General features: G+C 47.1%; 1 protein-coding gene across 9 annotated transcripts in view; it reads right to left on the bottom strand.

The window, feature by feature from the left end:
* CLOCK (clock circadian regulator) overlaps positions 1–15,808 on the bottom strand; it is a 2,260,868-nt gene that overhangs the window by 208,008 nt on the left and 2,037,052 nt on the right. For all 9 annotated transcript variants that reach the window (XM_085642074.1, XM_085642079.1, XM_085642082.1 and 6 more), the window contains 2 exons: positions 10,324–10,482; positions 9,974–10,180 (listed from right to left, as the gene is read on the bottom strand). In XM_085642074.1, the coding sequence (XP_085498200.1) occupies positions 9,974–10,180; positions 10,324–10,482 (366 nt within the window). The remainder of the gene's footprint in view (positions 1–9,973; positions 10,181–10,323; positions 10,483–15,808) is intronic.

Raw genomic sequence — 15,808 nt, 5'->3', positions numbered from 1 at the left:
GTGTCTAATATGTCAGAATTCTTTCAATATACATATATGTTTGTTTTTCGCAATTGTAGTAGTATAGTATGATGTTGTCATTAATCAAGCACCCCGAAGCAGCCACTTTGTGGACTGGAGCTATGTAAAATCCCAATTAAGTGACATGTTTTTGGAATATGAAAACATTCACAGATGGACCCTCCAATTCTCCCTGAACAGCTCTCCAATCTCCAATGCGGGTCACTTTGTTGAAAGGTGTTCACCAAAGCGAACTCCCGCAAGGTGCCATGCTAAAGACGTGACAAGTGTCCAGTGGTCACTTGTACCCACAGAGATAAAAGGAACTCCCAAGAACAGAGGACAACATGACCTCAGAGCACTCACGTTTCCCCCTCTATTACCACAAACTATGAAACCTCTCTTTCAGCACTCCTGGTACCGAAACCCCTTCTCGTTTAACAGGATACAAACTTCTCCCTCTAGTGGTGACGACACCGCAAGTCAGCGCCTGGCATTTACCCCCTCCCATGCAGAGGTCTTGGTCCCTGGAGCCACTACAGGCAGGATGACCAGGTAACTTCATGACACTGGGTTCGCCATCTTCCAGCGCCTGACTTTCCCTGTACAGGCACTTTCAATTGATGGCCTCTAAAAGACATCCTATGATACTGTGCCAATCACTTAATCTCCATCTGCCTAAAAACGGAAAAGAAAAAAAATGCACTTGTAAAGTGCTCTGATGTCAGTGGGCCAGGTTCCTGCTATATAATACTACACAAAATAACAATATAAGATAAAGCAAGCTGGTTACCCCACCCCTAGAAGGCATGTGACATGAAGACCATTGCTTCCCGTAACTGAGCACGCGACCTCACGCCCCCTTCACCTCAGACATAAGATCGTGCATCAATCTGTCCTGACAGCCTGTCGACTCCCACCTCAGGAAGTCTTTGCAGTGGATCATCCACTGGTTGTAAATCCTGGAGACCAGAGTTCTGACAACGTCTTCCTCATGAGAGTGAAGGCTGTGATCCGTGGAATATATCACCCTCTCTCCATGGACCGCAGTTACCTTGCCTACTATTATTAGGCGCTATCTTAACATGTCCAAGCTTCAGAAATAAGTAAAATATGAAACATGGATTAGAAGCGTGGGACTGTGCCAACTGTCAATAACAAAACATATATGGGACAGAAGAAACAGGATGTTTATCACACGTGTGTTTTTATACAAGTCGTAGCTTATTCGGAAAACAATAGTTCTGGTGGTATAGTGCCCCCACATGACATTCCCACGCATACCACAGGTGCAGAAAACCATTACTGTAAACGTTTGGTTGTACTTACAGGTGTGAGCATCGAACTGCAGAGTAAAGAGAGCATAAGGCATGTTCTTAAAAACTCCATGACAACCACAGAACCGGGGTCAGGCCCGTTCTTCCTTATTCAAAAGTATTTTAAATAACATCAAATGGCACCGTCCTCCCTCAGAGAAAGTAAAAAAAGAAGTAAAAAATAAAAGGATAAAAAGTTCAGTGCAGCTCGCAGGAAGTTGACTTGAAAATCTTCGAAGCGCTGTGCGGCGCTTTCCCAATACACAGTGTGCGCTGGCAGAAAAATCCTCTTGTCGTGGACACCTGAGGGATGAATGAGTTGCATGTCCAGGCTCGGGTGGCACTCGCAGCACAGTGGCTGTCAGTAGCAATGTGTTCCCTCCTCCCTGCCGGTCCAGGAAAACCCCTCACTCAGCTATCTGCTCAAGTCTCCCCGCTCTGACTTTCAAGCCCGCACTTTCATTAAAGTAAATAAAGTCAAGCGGAGGGGCGGGGCCCGGGTGAAGGCTGCGGCGTGCGAGTTGTCTCCGCGTGCACATCTCCTTTACGTGCAGGCACAGCGCGCAGGAGACGGGGAGGGACACGAGATGTTCACATTTCCTGTCCGTACGTGTGCACATCTCCTGGCCCCCTTCCGCCGAAAAACCGAAGACAATAGGTCTCGCGCTGCGTCGCTAGGCGAGACCTAAAAATTGGACCAATTATTTACTGGAAGGTTGGCATGGATCACTTCAAGTGGGGCTTATTGCCAACAGGGATTAATAGGGGTGTCAGAATTTTTAATTCTGCCGGTGGAACTGGGTTACTCATGTAACACAGAACTACTAAGAAATGTTGCCACTCAGCCGGCGGAATAAAAAACGAGCACTGGTTGAATTATTAAACCATCCAAAAATATTATGTGCGGGATAATCACACACAGGCTTGATTAGTTCATGCACTTCTGAGAGGATAATCAGGGCCACTGGAATTATGTGATTGTGTGGCTGCAGCGATTTTCACATAACTATTTATTTGCCGCATTTGCCAGTTAATCCATCATCTGCAGCATTATCTGCAGATTTTAACAATTTTTTTTTTTCAGCGCAGTGGAAGGCCTTTTGCAAAGGTTGACTGGTCAACTTTCCATTGTTTATTGCTATATTTGGGTGTTGAACTGGTACTAAGAAGGTCCACCCAATGCCCAGACAGAGTTAACAAGTGTAAGAAGTATAAAATAATGAAATAGCACTATTACAAAATGTGCCACATTATGCCACATAATTTGCCTTTTCTTGCTGCATAATTTACTCAACACTGCCGAAGAAATACTGCAATGCGTAACGATATACCCTGTACTGTGCACTAGAGAACCAATGCCATACGTAGCGCCACAATCATGTACTTTGCAACAATAATGCAATGAGTTTCACTACCAGCATGTCCTGTGCAAGGAAGAAACAAAGCAATGCGTCATGCTACAATCATGTACTTGTGCAATGGAAAAACAATGCAAGGCGCCACGTAATAATCCTGGACTATGTGATGAAGAAATAATGCAATACGCCACGTTACAATCATGTACTCTGCAAGGGAAAAATAACGCAGTGCGTAACGCACCCAGCATGTAGTTCGTCAGGCACAATTAAGGTCAGGTGTCATACGACAGTTTGATAGTTCGTTAGCAGCAGTAATGCAAAGTGTAATACGACAGTGTAGGTGCTCCGTTAACAGTTGCCCCCAATCATGGATCAATGATGGCACAAAAGTACCATTTCTCACTCCGGCCCCAGTTCTGCCCCTCCTTGGGCCAGCACGGGCCGAGATCCGAGCCAAAGCAAAAGGCTCGCACAGCTGACAGAAGCCAGAGCCCGAGAAAGTGTCCCTCCGGGCCCGCACCCCAACCCAGGTGGTGATCCACGTTACCTGGGGAGGCCTCTCCTCCTTCAGCAACTTGGACCTTGATCCAGAACTCTGTCAAATGGGCACGGCGAGCTCGGGCTGGCGGCTCAACTCCTCCGGGGCTGCAGGTCCGGGCAACTACTGCTTCACTCCGAGGGCCCGATGACCTGGCCCTCTTTCCGGCGGTCTCATTAGACACCAAGACCGGCCCTCTGCACTGTGGAAACCTACTTCGATTTCGGTGCACACACCACCCAGGTACTCCTCACAAGCGCCTGTGGTTGCACCGCAACACGCACTCTGCACGTCCGAGACTCGCCTCTTCTCTGGGGCCCACGATGACCAGGCACTCTTCACCAACACGCCTCAGCTTGCACCACGGCATGCACCCTGCGCGTCCGAGACTGATTTCTTCTCCCGGTGCACACAACGACCAGGTGCTCTTCACCAACGCCTCGGCTGCACCACGACACGCACCATGCGCATCGAGTCTCCTCTCTTCTTCCAGTGCACACAACGACCAGGCGCTCTTCACCAACGCCTCGGCTGCACCAAGACACGCACCCTGCGTGTCCGAGTTTCACTTCCTCGCATGGTGCACACAATGACCAGGCGCTCTTCACCAACGCCCTGGCTGCACCCCAACACGCTACTTGCGCGTCCGCGACTCAGTTTACTCCTGTGTGCCCACGATCACAATGCACGACTTCTGAGGGTCACAAGCTGCAAAAACACGAGCACACCGCGTTGCTTGGGACTTCTCTGGAAACTTTTATGTTCCTGTGTTTCCAAACAGGGAGCCAGCTCACCTCGGGCCCTTGGGGTTCAGGACACAGCACAAACCACAGTCCTGTTCAAGAAGGGGGACACACCACCCACTGCAATGTCCCTTAAGTCTCTTCCTTAGTAAAAGCTACACACTGCAGGCCAGCCCCAGATCAGCAGTCTCTTCAGCAACTCCTGCCTTGGCAGAGGTTCTTCTTGATCACGAAAGAGGTCAAAGCCTTTGCAGACTCGACCTGCCCATTTCACCATTGAAAACTTCACCAAATTTTAGGGGGTTCAGTTCTCTTAGTTATACCCCTTCATGTCTTTGAAGTTCTTTGTGCTCAGGGGTCCCAGACCCCTCCCTAAATCAGTTCTGGGTGTCTTCCTCCCAGTGTCACTTTTCTCCTTTTGATACTGGGGGTCTGGATCCTTAATCACTCAGCTGGAGATGGGTCAATTGGTTTATAGCACAAGCCCAGGCCTTTTCACCTCCCGGGCTTCTCCTCCCCCTGCAGGGCAGCCTGGTGCCATCTCAACCCCTCCCTGGGTCAAGACCTCTTCCAGCTCCTCTCACCTCACGGTTCCAGACAGTCAATCCACATTCAGCAGAGACACACAGAAATGCTTAACGCACAAAACTCAGCCACTTTCTAAAAGAGTGGTTTATGAACACACAGTGACAAAATCACTTTCATAGAAAGATGTGTTATGACACTGAGTTCATACATACTAAACTTCACCTCTCCTTTATAAACCTACAGGGAATTAAGCTACCAAAACACAATACCCAGCCTCCCCCATTCTATCCTATGGGCAGAATGGCCTTTCACCAGTGAAAAACGAAATGGAGTGTTTTCACTGTCAGGACATAACACACACCTCAGTAGATGTCCTGCCTTTTACCTACACTGCACCCTGCCCAGGGGTTACCTGGGAACTACCACAGGGGTGCCCCGTGTGTATGCAAAAGGGAAAGTAAGGCCTGACAAGTGGTTGCACTTGGCAAAACCAAAGGGGATGATGGATGGAGTGTTGAACATTACAAGCACTCACCCCCAGTCAACTTATCTGAGTTTAATCCATCATCATTCTTTAGCTCATTCCGCCACCCCAGTTCAGACATGGCCATATGCAAATCAGTCTGACCCTGTGCCTCATGGGAACAGTCCAGCCCGAACTGCCAAGCCATGTCTTCCCTGGACCAGAAACAAGCATTCTGGGACCGGTTTATGGCTAACCAGCCGTGATCAGCCAGGCCCAGATCTCTGTACTGGGGTGAATGTATGACATTGTTCTATATTCTGTCAATCAACTGTTGTTTTTGCATTTGTCACCCCGAGTGGGAAGGGTATGCCCAGATGTGGGTCCTGTGCTCTCCATGCCACTGGAATCAAGCTCTCCTGGCTGAAGAGGGGTGAAACCCCGAATCCGGTCCTAGGATGCTGGTTTCCAGTCCAGAGAGGACCTGGCTTGGCAGTTCGGGCTGGACTGTTCCCATGAGGCACAGGGTCAAGACTGATTTGCATATGGCTGGGTTCAAACTGGAACGGCTTAGTGAGAAAAAACATGATGGATTTAGGCCCAGATCTCTGTACTGGGGTGAATGTATGACATTGTTCTACATTCTGTCCATCAACTGTTGTCTTTGCAAGTGGTTGCACTTGTCAGGACAACATCCTAACTTAGCACTCTGCGCGCAGGCCCTACACTGAAGGACTGAGTTCCCTTCTCTGTGCGCCTTTGCATTACTAGCCCCTGTACACACAGTGCACATCACTAGGGACTTCACTAGTAAGGCCAACATACTAATCATGGCCAACCAATTACCACTACACTTTACATAAGGATGACACTGATTAGCAGTGGCAAAGTACCCAAAGCCTCCAAATTGGCAACTCTATGTCAGGAAAACAGTCTAGGGAGAAAGCAAAAGGTTTAGGGAACTTTAGCCAAAAAGGCCAAGTCCTACAGAAGCGCTGCTGAGCACCGGAAGGCTCAGTGACCCCGGCATCCCCTCCTCCGGCTTGAGGCAGTAGCAGTGGTGACTCCTCTCCCTGTCGTGGCCCGTGGGTCGCCCGCCTTAGCCAACCGAGTCTCTATCCCGGCATGTCGGCTGTCCTGGCTGCAAGCTGAGGTGAAGAGGCTCTTCCAAGAGCTGGGTGAGACCAGTTGGGAGAAGATCCAGGTGGCCGAGTACGGGCTGGCGGTGCTGGATGAGAAGCAGCAGCTCAAGCAGCAGTATGACGAGCTGGAGTACAAGACCATCTGGCAGGGGATGGAACAGCTCAAGGAGGTGAATGCAGCCCAGCACAAACCTGCATGTTGTTACTGCATGCACTGCAGCATGCAGGGATCTGTTTTTGCAGTCCAGATCTGTCTCTGCGGCATGCAGCCCGGGGAGATCTTCCACTGTAGCCCTGTCTAGTTATCAGGGGGAGATCTACCACTGTAGCCCGGGGGCATCCTAGCATGGCAAGATGTGACACTGTAGCCTAGAGAGGATCTGACACAGTAGCCTAAGGTCACCTGCAATCCAAAGGTACTGATGGTCAGGGAGATCTGTTGGTGCAAGCATTGACATTCAGGGACTTTCTCACTTTCACTGTGCACTGAAATGGATAGGATACCCCTCGGTGCCCTTACATAAATATGTAAGGGTACAGAGGGGAATGCACTGCACATTGCAGTGCCCACTCTGCCCTTCGTAGAATTCAGCTGAATTTGATTGTACTTTATTGCGCCAATTCTGCCCACCCCTAGTTGTAATGACACACTGTCAGTTTACTTCAGGATGAACATTACTTACCTTCAGCCGAGCCTTTTCGGGTAGAGACTCCACCTAACCACAGATTCCTAACCTTTTGAAATTCCCCAGGTGCCAAACTGGATCCGGAAACATTTGAAGCAACTCCCTTGTACGCCAGTAGGTGGCGTTGTGTGGCTCTGTTCGATTCATCACACCCTGAATGTGAGGTCAGGCCCCTATATCAGAACCACCTCCACACGTTGATGTTAGTTTCTTTCTGTTCTTCATCCGCGCCCTCGGACATGGAGCCAACAGAAATCAGAATAGCAGTGTGCAGATCTGAGACTTAAGAACTTATTAACATGCTGTAAGAGTCTGATCCAAAGAAAGGGGAGGTGGGTTGTTCGGTAAGGAATTTGCAGTTAGAGTCTCTACCAGACAAGCCATTACTAAAGGTAAGTGACTTGCTCTTCTAATAGAGAATTCCAACTGCGGATTCCTCACCTTGTGAATAGATACCAAAGCAGTGCCTCCCCAGGTGGTGGGTCTGTGGAATGGCTCAAACCAGAAAGTCCTGGCCCATCTCACCTGACCTGGCTGTGCAGGCAATAGTGCTTCGTGAACGTAGGGAGGGACAACCACGTAGCAGCCTGGCAAATATCCAGAAATGGGACACCACATAGCAATGTAGTGGTGGCAGCTTTTGCCCTGGTGCAAAGAGACCGTAAACCTTCTTTAGGCATCTTCGTGGTCAGCCCATAGGAGATTTTAATACACAATACAATCCATCAAGAGATGGTTCTCTTCAACACTGCTTTGCCCTTTTTTGGCAGCAGAGAAACCAACAAAAAGTTATAGAAACTCACCACCACCAGGAAACAGCTCAAGACCTGGCTGTTCGAGCAGTAGCAGACCCCCTTCCCCAAGCGCCTTGAGACCCTTACGGGTGAGTAGTGCGCGATATAAGTTCCATGATTGATTGATTGATTGATTGATATCTCTCTTAGGGTCCAGAGAGCCGAAATGTTCTTCCTCCTTCGAGGGATGAGGTGGAGGGTATAAAGTTAGCAAGGTGATGGGCTATCCTTAGTGATAGGGCGTGACCACATTTGGCAGAAAAGCTGCTTTGAGTCAAAAGACCCATTTAGCCGGACAAAAAGTAGGATATCGTTGTAGGGACAATTCTTTTCATCCGGTTGACTTTGCTGCATCCTGACCATCCATGATAAGGCATTATACGGTTTGATGATGTCATCAGGGACAGCAGGCAAGATATCACCCACATCGCATGTAAATACCTTCCCAGGAGGCAATCTTAGGGCAAGACTGGTGAAATAAAGTATGCACTTGGTGAATGTCTCTATTCGTTTAGACTCTCTGTCAGGAGGGGTGGTGCGGAAGTCTAGGGTTGAGGAGACTCAAGGATGCCTGCGCAACCAAGCTCTCCGTGAGCATGCCTATGCCACCTTGCCACTTGCCGATTAACTTGGGGGCAAAATCTTGTCTTGGCGAGGTGCCCACCAGTTAAGGCCTCGTTGAATGGGAGTAGAGGTTCTTGGCTGCTTTGTCCAGGATCGAGGACCTCGGTGAGGACAGCTGATTTAACTTCTGCTGTGGACAGAGTAAGGTCAAAAACCTCTACTACTCTCCAGATCACCATGGCAAAGGATGTGAATTTGTCTGTTGCCATAGTCAGGTTGTGGGATGCCAGACCAATGTCTGGAGAGGTGTCCTGGACTTCTGTAAGTCATCAAATATGTTGCTATCATCATAACAGGCAGTATCATCTCCAGTGTCATCATTATAATGGGCTATATGTTTCTGGATCCAAATAGGTGAAATGGCATGGTTTTTGGAACCTTGGTTTTGGAGGAGGATGGGTATTAGATTCCGATAACAGTATTGGCTCAGTTTCCAGCATTGGTGACATTTGTGACTGTGTTGAGATTTGTGCTGGCGGCTTCTGTTGCAGTGCAGAACCCTCCAGGGCTGGTGTTGGCAGAGCAGACCTTGATGAAGGTGTCGGCGTTGGGTCGAGGTCTAGTAGTGCAGTCCGTGTTGGAGACGAATCGGCCAGTGGTAACCTGACTGAAGTATTCCCTCTGCTAACTTCTACATCAGGCCCAAAGTCATGCTTGAAGCCAAGGCCCCAGAGGCAGACTTTGAATGCATCTGTCACAGACATCTGTCGATCACAGTGTCGACGCAGTTTAAAATCTGTTGTTTAAGGGGAGACATAATGGCACACTGAAAAGAAATTTTGTATAACGAAGTCAATCAAACAGACAGAATTTGAGGAGCTCTGGTTCCACATTAGAAGAAATACAAAGAAAGGAACTGATGCTAGTGTGCAAAGCTGGAGGGTCCCCGACGTTACATCGAAGGTTTCCAGATCCAATCTGGCGCTTGAGGAAATTCACAAGGTGAGGAATCTGCAGTGAGAAGCCTCTGTCAGAAATACTGATTCTAGCAATTGTAGATCACTCGTTATATTGTTGGAAGAGATGTCAATGTAGATTTCTTGCTGGAAACGGTGTCCTTTCATTATGCATCTGGAGTTTTGTAAATCAGCAGGGAGGAGTACTGATGAAGGGAAAAACGTGCATGCTTAATTAAATCTATATCTTCATGAACAGGCTTAACAGGTGTAATGTTACGAATGCAGACTGCACACTGCGTAAACCATACAGAAGGACAAGGGTACTGAAGCAAAAATAGAACTTAAAATTGAAGTGAAGTAAATACATAATGTTCTATGTTCAAAACAAGGTACATGACTTCCTTCCAGTATGTGTTACAATTAATACAAAAAAACAATAAATTTTATGAAAAAATCAGTGTCTATTTTAAGGTACAGTTCTATGGTTCTTCACTACAAAATTACACAAAATATCATGCTGTCTTCTCTGGCTGACTACTTCATGTCACAAACATATTTTTTAGTCTCCATTAAGAATGTGTATTTGTGGTTCATTTCTTTTACATAACTAATTTGCCTTTCAGTTTTTCCAATTGTTAAGGACAACACATTTCAACAGAGCAGCAGATAAAGTGACAACGGAATCCAGGGGTGTGAGCGGCCCACTTAATCCCAATTAGAAGTTGTTAGTTACTACAAAATAAAGTGATGAGGAGGCCAATTTCCATTCATGCATTAGGCCATTGGTCTTTCCTATGTGTCTGCAAGTATTATCTTTCAGGTTTTTGAAATCCACTTAAAACACACAGATCTTAATTCACTTCCCACAAAAACTTGTATTACCTGATTTGTATTTTGCAAAGTCTGCTGCTGATTAAGTTGAGTTCCAAGATGTCCAGTGTTAAGACTTCCTTGAATATGGTTAGTTTGAATGGTTTGGCTTTGCACATTCATTGGTGTTGGTGTAAGCTGTGGATTATGAGATGAACTTCCAGAAGAGAGCTGCATAGAACCAAAGTTTAATCCAGTCGATGGCTGCTGTAAAAACATCTTTAAGAATATCCGCACATTACTTCAAGTAGTAAGACCATACAGCGATAAAGTGTCGATGTACTTCTTAAATTGCCAGATCACTGAAAGTTGTTTACAAAATAAGTGAAACTCTGAATCCAAGCAAAGAAAGTCATACTCACTTGAAGCCCTGGGCCATCGACAAGCTGAAGCTGTTCTTGTATTTTGCGCAACTCTTCTTGTTGACGGTGAATATTCGCCTCTATCAGTCGTGTTCTCTGTTCTAGTTGGTCTTTAAGATGTTGCATTGCTCCTATCTGCGCAGTGAACTGAAACATTGGCTGGAACATCAATATTCAGATTTTTACCAAATGTATGATACCAAAGAATCAGATGGCTATTCATTTATTAAATCACTATTAGAAACAGTACAAAACAGATAATCTGGTGCTTAGTTCTTAAGAGTTTGGAATATGGGTGACAAAAACTTGAAAAATGACCACATGTACTGCACCTATCTTTGGACTTCAGGGGATTTGGAGATTTCAATAAGCGTCATATAGCTCTTGGATTAAAGCTATATTAACATTTTGTAAAGGCCACGAGTCTGACATTTGTAATAAGTGTGGCCTTGGCTAGTATGTCAACATGTGTTGCTTGTCGTACGTTTCTTTTCCACTACTTTAAGTTCCTAAGCTGTAGAACTCGCCTTTTTGTGTGATGGTACTGTTTTTTTCCCTCGATATTTTATTTATATCAGCCAATTAAACACATTTTTTGTCACATCTGCATTATTTCGTAAGTGGTACTTCTGCATCTGCCTCAATAGGAACAAATACCAGGATCAAATATTTCAAAAGGTCAGCTTAATGAGTGAAGAATCTTAACAGAAAACCTCTAACTGTTCTATCAAGATTCGTTTGTAGGTTGTTTTCTTGTTTCTTTCTTTTCTTCTACCAAATAGGTAAAGTGCGCAGGAGAAGTCACAAATCATTCAAAGTTTTATAGGTTAGTCAGAAGAGACAAGGTGTATGTGAAGTTTAAAAGGTTCAGAGGTGTTTACTCAAATGTTTTTTGATTTCAGCTGAATACTACTGCACTACTTAAGACTTTGCCTGATCCTCAAGTTTCACCCATCAAAACCACAGCACAAAAAATACTGGGACGTAGGCCAGATAACCACTGCTCGCAGGTAGGCTAAATGTCAAAACTCAAATAGAAGTATTCTTAACCCCTTGGATGCTCATGACGGAGCGGTTCCGTCATGAGCATCAGTTGGGCTGTGCTCATGACGGAACCGCTCCGTCATGAGGACAGCCCCTGGGGGAAGCGCTGGCGCTCCCCCCCTGGGGCACCGATCGTGCCCCCACAGACGGGGATGGCAGCGGAAGAGTTTCCGCTGCCACCCCCGAGCCCCCCCACGCTTCCTGGTGACGTCAGCGCGCACAGCGCGCGCTGGCGTCATCAGGAAGTGCTCGGACGCCTGGAAGCCATTTGCTTCCAGGCGTCCATAGAGGAAGGTGAGTGGTGTTTGCTCCGGTGGGGTGGCGGGGGCCTTGTAGAGTGTATTGAGGCGTCGGGGGAGAGGAAAGAGTATTTCCTCTCCCCTGATGTCTCAATACAGGGCATTCCTGCTCCACGATCGCGCACAGCGTCGCGATCGTGGAGCAGGGATGCCCCACTAGACACCAGGGATGTGTTTTTTTTTATTTTGGAAGCGACCCCTTGGGTAAGGGTCGCTTCCTGGGGCCAATTATTATCTGTAGACTTTTCTGCCCCCTCTGGGGGCAGATCGGTGTTTTTTTTTCACCGTTTCTGCTCCCAGGGGGGGCAGAAAAGCCCACTAGACACCAGGGATATTAGTATTTATGTTGGAAGCGACCCCTTGGGTAAGGGTCGCTTCCTGGGGCCAATTATTATTCTGTAGACTTTTCTGCCCCCTCTGGGGGCAGATCGGTGTTTTTTTTTCGCCGTTTCTGCTCCCAGGGGGGGCAGAAAAGCCCACTAGACACCAGGGATATTAGTATTTATGTTGGAAGCGACCCCTTGGGTAAGGGTCGCTTCCTTGGGGCCAATTTATATCTGAAGACTTTTCTGCCCCCTCTGGGGGCAGATCGGTGTTTTTTTTTCGCCGTTTCTGCTCCCAGGGGGGGGCAGAAAAGCCCACTAGACACCAGGGATATTAGTATTTATGTAGGAAGCGACCCCTTGGGTAAGGGTCGCTTCCTTGGGGCCATTTATTATTTGAAGACTTTTCTGCCCCCTCTGGGGGCAGATCGGTGTTTTTTTTTCGCCGTTTCTGCTCCCAGGGGGGGCAGAAAAGCCCACTAGACACTAGGGATATCAGTATTTATGAAGGAAGCGACCCCTTGGGCAAGGGTCGCTTCCTAGGGCCCCTAAATATTTGGAAGACTTTTCTGCCCCCTCTGGGGGCAGATCGGTGTTATTTTTTTGCCATTTCTGCTCCTGGGGGGGGGGGGGCAGAAAAGCCCACTAGACACCAGGGATATAAATATTATTGTAGGAAGCGACCCCTTGGGCAAGGGTCGCTTCCTTGGGCCCCTAAATTTTTTGAAGACTTTTCTGCCCGGGGGATCGGTTTTATTTTTTCGCCGTTTCTGCTCCCACGGGGGGCAGAAAAGCCCACTAGACCCCAGGGAATTAGTTCAAATAAAAATAGAAGTGACCCCTCGCTTCCAGGGTGCAATTTGTTTTCTGCCCCACCTGGCACACAACCCGATTGACCATTTGGGTAGTGACATAGCATGTTAGAATGTTTATTGTTATATTTTTTGTGATTTCCAATTGTAATGTTTTTTTTTTGTTTACTTTTTTGTTCTAGGTGAAGGCTTTTCTTCTTTTCACGTTGCCGTTTTGTGGCTGGTGGTTCTGCTGTTTGTGTAGTTTGGTAAGAGACTTATTTTTGTACAATGTAAATGTGTTTGATTTCTCTGCCTGTTTTTTTTTTGCAAATGGTGTAATAATAGCAGTATGTTTGGTTTTTGAGTGTCAAAAACTTTTTGCATTGGTGCTCGATGTGTATTTTGTTGTCTTGTGAGTAATTTGTTTTTTTTTCTTCTTTCTAGTTTGATATCGTTGGTCTTTGCTGTGTCACTGCAGAGTTTATTTCTGGTGAGTGCAGCTGTCTCTTGTAATTGGATTGTATAGTTTTTGAGTACATTGATCTTTGTGATAAAGGTACACAATTCTTTACTTACTTGGTGTGCACATTGTTGGTTGTTGTTGACTTGTTTGTGCAGTCTTCCATCTTAGTAGGTATAATGGCTAGCCGCAGGATGACTGCTCAGCAGGTTGTTGGTTTGCTGTTTGAGTCTTCCTCTGATATTGGGTCAGAGACTGACTCTGCTTCTGAGGGAGAGGGGGCAGGGGAAGATTCTGGCAGTGAGTTTTCTCTCCGTATGGGGTCATCGGATGATGAAGATACTCTTAGTGCGGATGAAGTGCCTGTGTTAGAGGAGGAGACTGATGTGCCGATAGTGCGGCAAGAGGCATCTGGGCTGCAGCCTGCGGCTGCAAGGCTTCCCGTTGGTGTAGTGCGGCAAGAGACATCTGGGCTGCAGGCTGGGACTGCAAGGCTTCCCGTTGGTGTAGTGCGGCAAGAGACATCTGGGCTGCAGGCTGGGGCTGCAAGCCTTTCCGTTGGTGTAGTGCGGCAAGAGACATCTGGGCTGCAGGCTGGGGCTGCAAGTCTTCCCGTTGAAAGTGATGACCTCTGGGTTGCCCCTGGCATGGTGCAGCCGGAATTTCCTGAGTTTACTGGTGTTCCAGGGTCTAGAGTGAATACCGAGAACTTTTTGCCTGTAAATTTTTTTCAGTTGTTTATGGACGATGTGTTTTTGGCAGAGATTGTTGAGCAGACTAATTTGTATGCCGAACAGTTTTTGAGGGACAACAGTGCCAGTCTTAAGCCACACTCTAGAGCTACCCGGTGGACTCCCACAAATGTTGAAGAGATGAAGAAGTTCTTGGGTTTAACTTTTTTGATGGGCTTGCTAAGGAAGCCATCATTGGCTTCATATTGGTCTAGCAGTCCCTTGATGGCAACGTCTATTTTTCCGGCAGTCATGAGTCGTGACAGGTATTTGCTTCTGCTTCGGATGATGCACTTTGTAGATAATGGTTTAGCGTTGCCACGAGATCACCCTGATTGTGACCGTCTTTTTAAGATTAGGCCTGTCCTTGATCACTTTGTTGATCGATTTTCTGAGATTTATGCCCCTGGTAGAGAAATTGCAGTGGATGAGTCTTTGGTGTTGTTCAAGGGCCGCTTGGTTTTTAGGCAATACATTCCTAGTAAGAGGGCACGCTATGGAATAAAGCTGTATATGCTGTGTGACAGTAGGACTGGATATGTCTCCAATTTCAGGGTGTACACCGGTAAGGAATCTAGGTTTAACCTCCCTGGTTGTCCGTCCACTTTTGGAGTGACTGAGAAAATTGTTTGGGAACTTGGAAGAGGATTTTTTAACAAAGGCCACCATTTATATGTAGATAACTTCTACACTGGTGTACGGTTGTTCAGGGAATTGGCCAAAGTGGACACTTTTGCTTGTGGCACAGTCCGCTGTAACCGTAAAGGTTTTCCGAAAGAACTTGTTTGTCAAAAGCTTGTGCGGGGACAGTGCAGTGCGTTGCGTTGCCAGGAGCTTCTTGCTGTGAAGTTTACAGACAGGAGAGATGTCTACATGCTGACTTCCATCCATGATGAAAGCACTGCACCTGTGACTGTTTGGGGTCAGGTCGCTGAAGCGCGCAAACCTGTATGTGTTTTAGACTATAATAGGTACATGGGTGGTGTTGACAGAGTAGATCAGAGGTTGGAACCTTACACTGCTCTTCGTAAGGCTTACATTTGGTACAAGAAGTTGGCTATCCATCTTTTCCACTTGGCAATGTTTAATGCTTTTGTTGTGTTCCAGGATTCTTGCCATGAGTCAAAGATGACTTTTGCTAAGTTTCAGGAGTCTGTAATAGGCAGCCTTGTTGTAGTGGAACAGGCAAGTGTTCCTAGAGTTGGACTGGTGGAGGATGTTGCTAGATTGAAAGAACGCCACTTTCCAGATCACATTCCTCCCACACCCGCAAAAGATTTTCCCAGTAGGAGATGTAGAGTCTGTTGGCGAAGAGGTACGCGGAAGGAGTGTCGTATGTACTGCCCCGATTGTCCCTCTCATCCTGCACTGTGTCTCTCTGCTTGTTTTAGAGCGTACCACACGCGAAAAAATTTTTGGGAGGATTCTTGAGTGGTAAAGTGAACTGGCTGGTCTGTATTCTTTGGATAATTTGATTCTGTTTCAAGGTTGGTGTTAGTGCAATGTATTTAGTTGCTGATTTTCTGTTAGAAAATTTGTATCTATTTGCAATTTGTTTGTGTTTTTATTTTTTTCTAAAAAAATCCAAAATGTGATGGCGGTGTGTGTAGGCTTGCGCTTGGCTGTTGGTGTGTGTGGACTGGCACTTGGTTGGTGGTGTGCGTGGAATGGTGCTTGGCTGACGGTGTGCGTGGACTGGCGGTGTGCATGGACTGGCGGTGTGCGTGGACTGGTGCGTGGCTGGTGGTGTGCGTGGCTGGTGGTGTGCGTGGAATGGTGCTTGGCTGGCGGTGTGCGTGGAATGGTGCTTGGCTGGTGGTGTGCGTGGAATGGT

The sequence above is a fragment of the Triturus cristatus genome, chromosome 2_2, assembly GCF_964204655.1.
Source record: "Triturus cristatus chromosome 2_2, aTriCri1.1, whole genome shotgun sequence".
NCBI classification, from domain to species: domain Eukaryota; kingdom Metazoa; phylum Chordata; class Amphibia; order Caudata; family Salamandridae; genus Triturus; species Triturus cristatus.
Note: the sequence above shows the minus strand (reverse complement) of the source record. Positions and strands in the feature narration are given on the sequence as shown.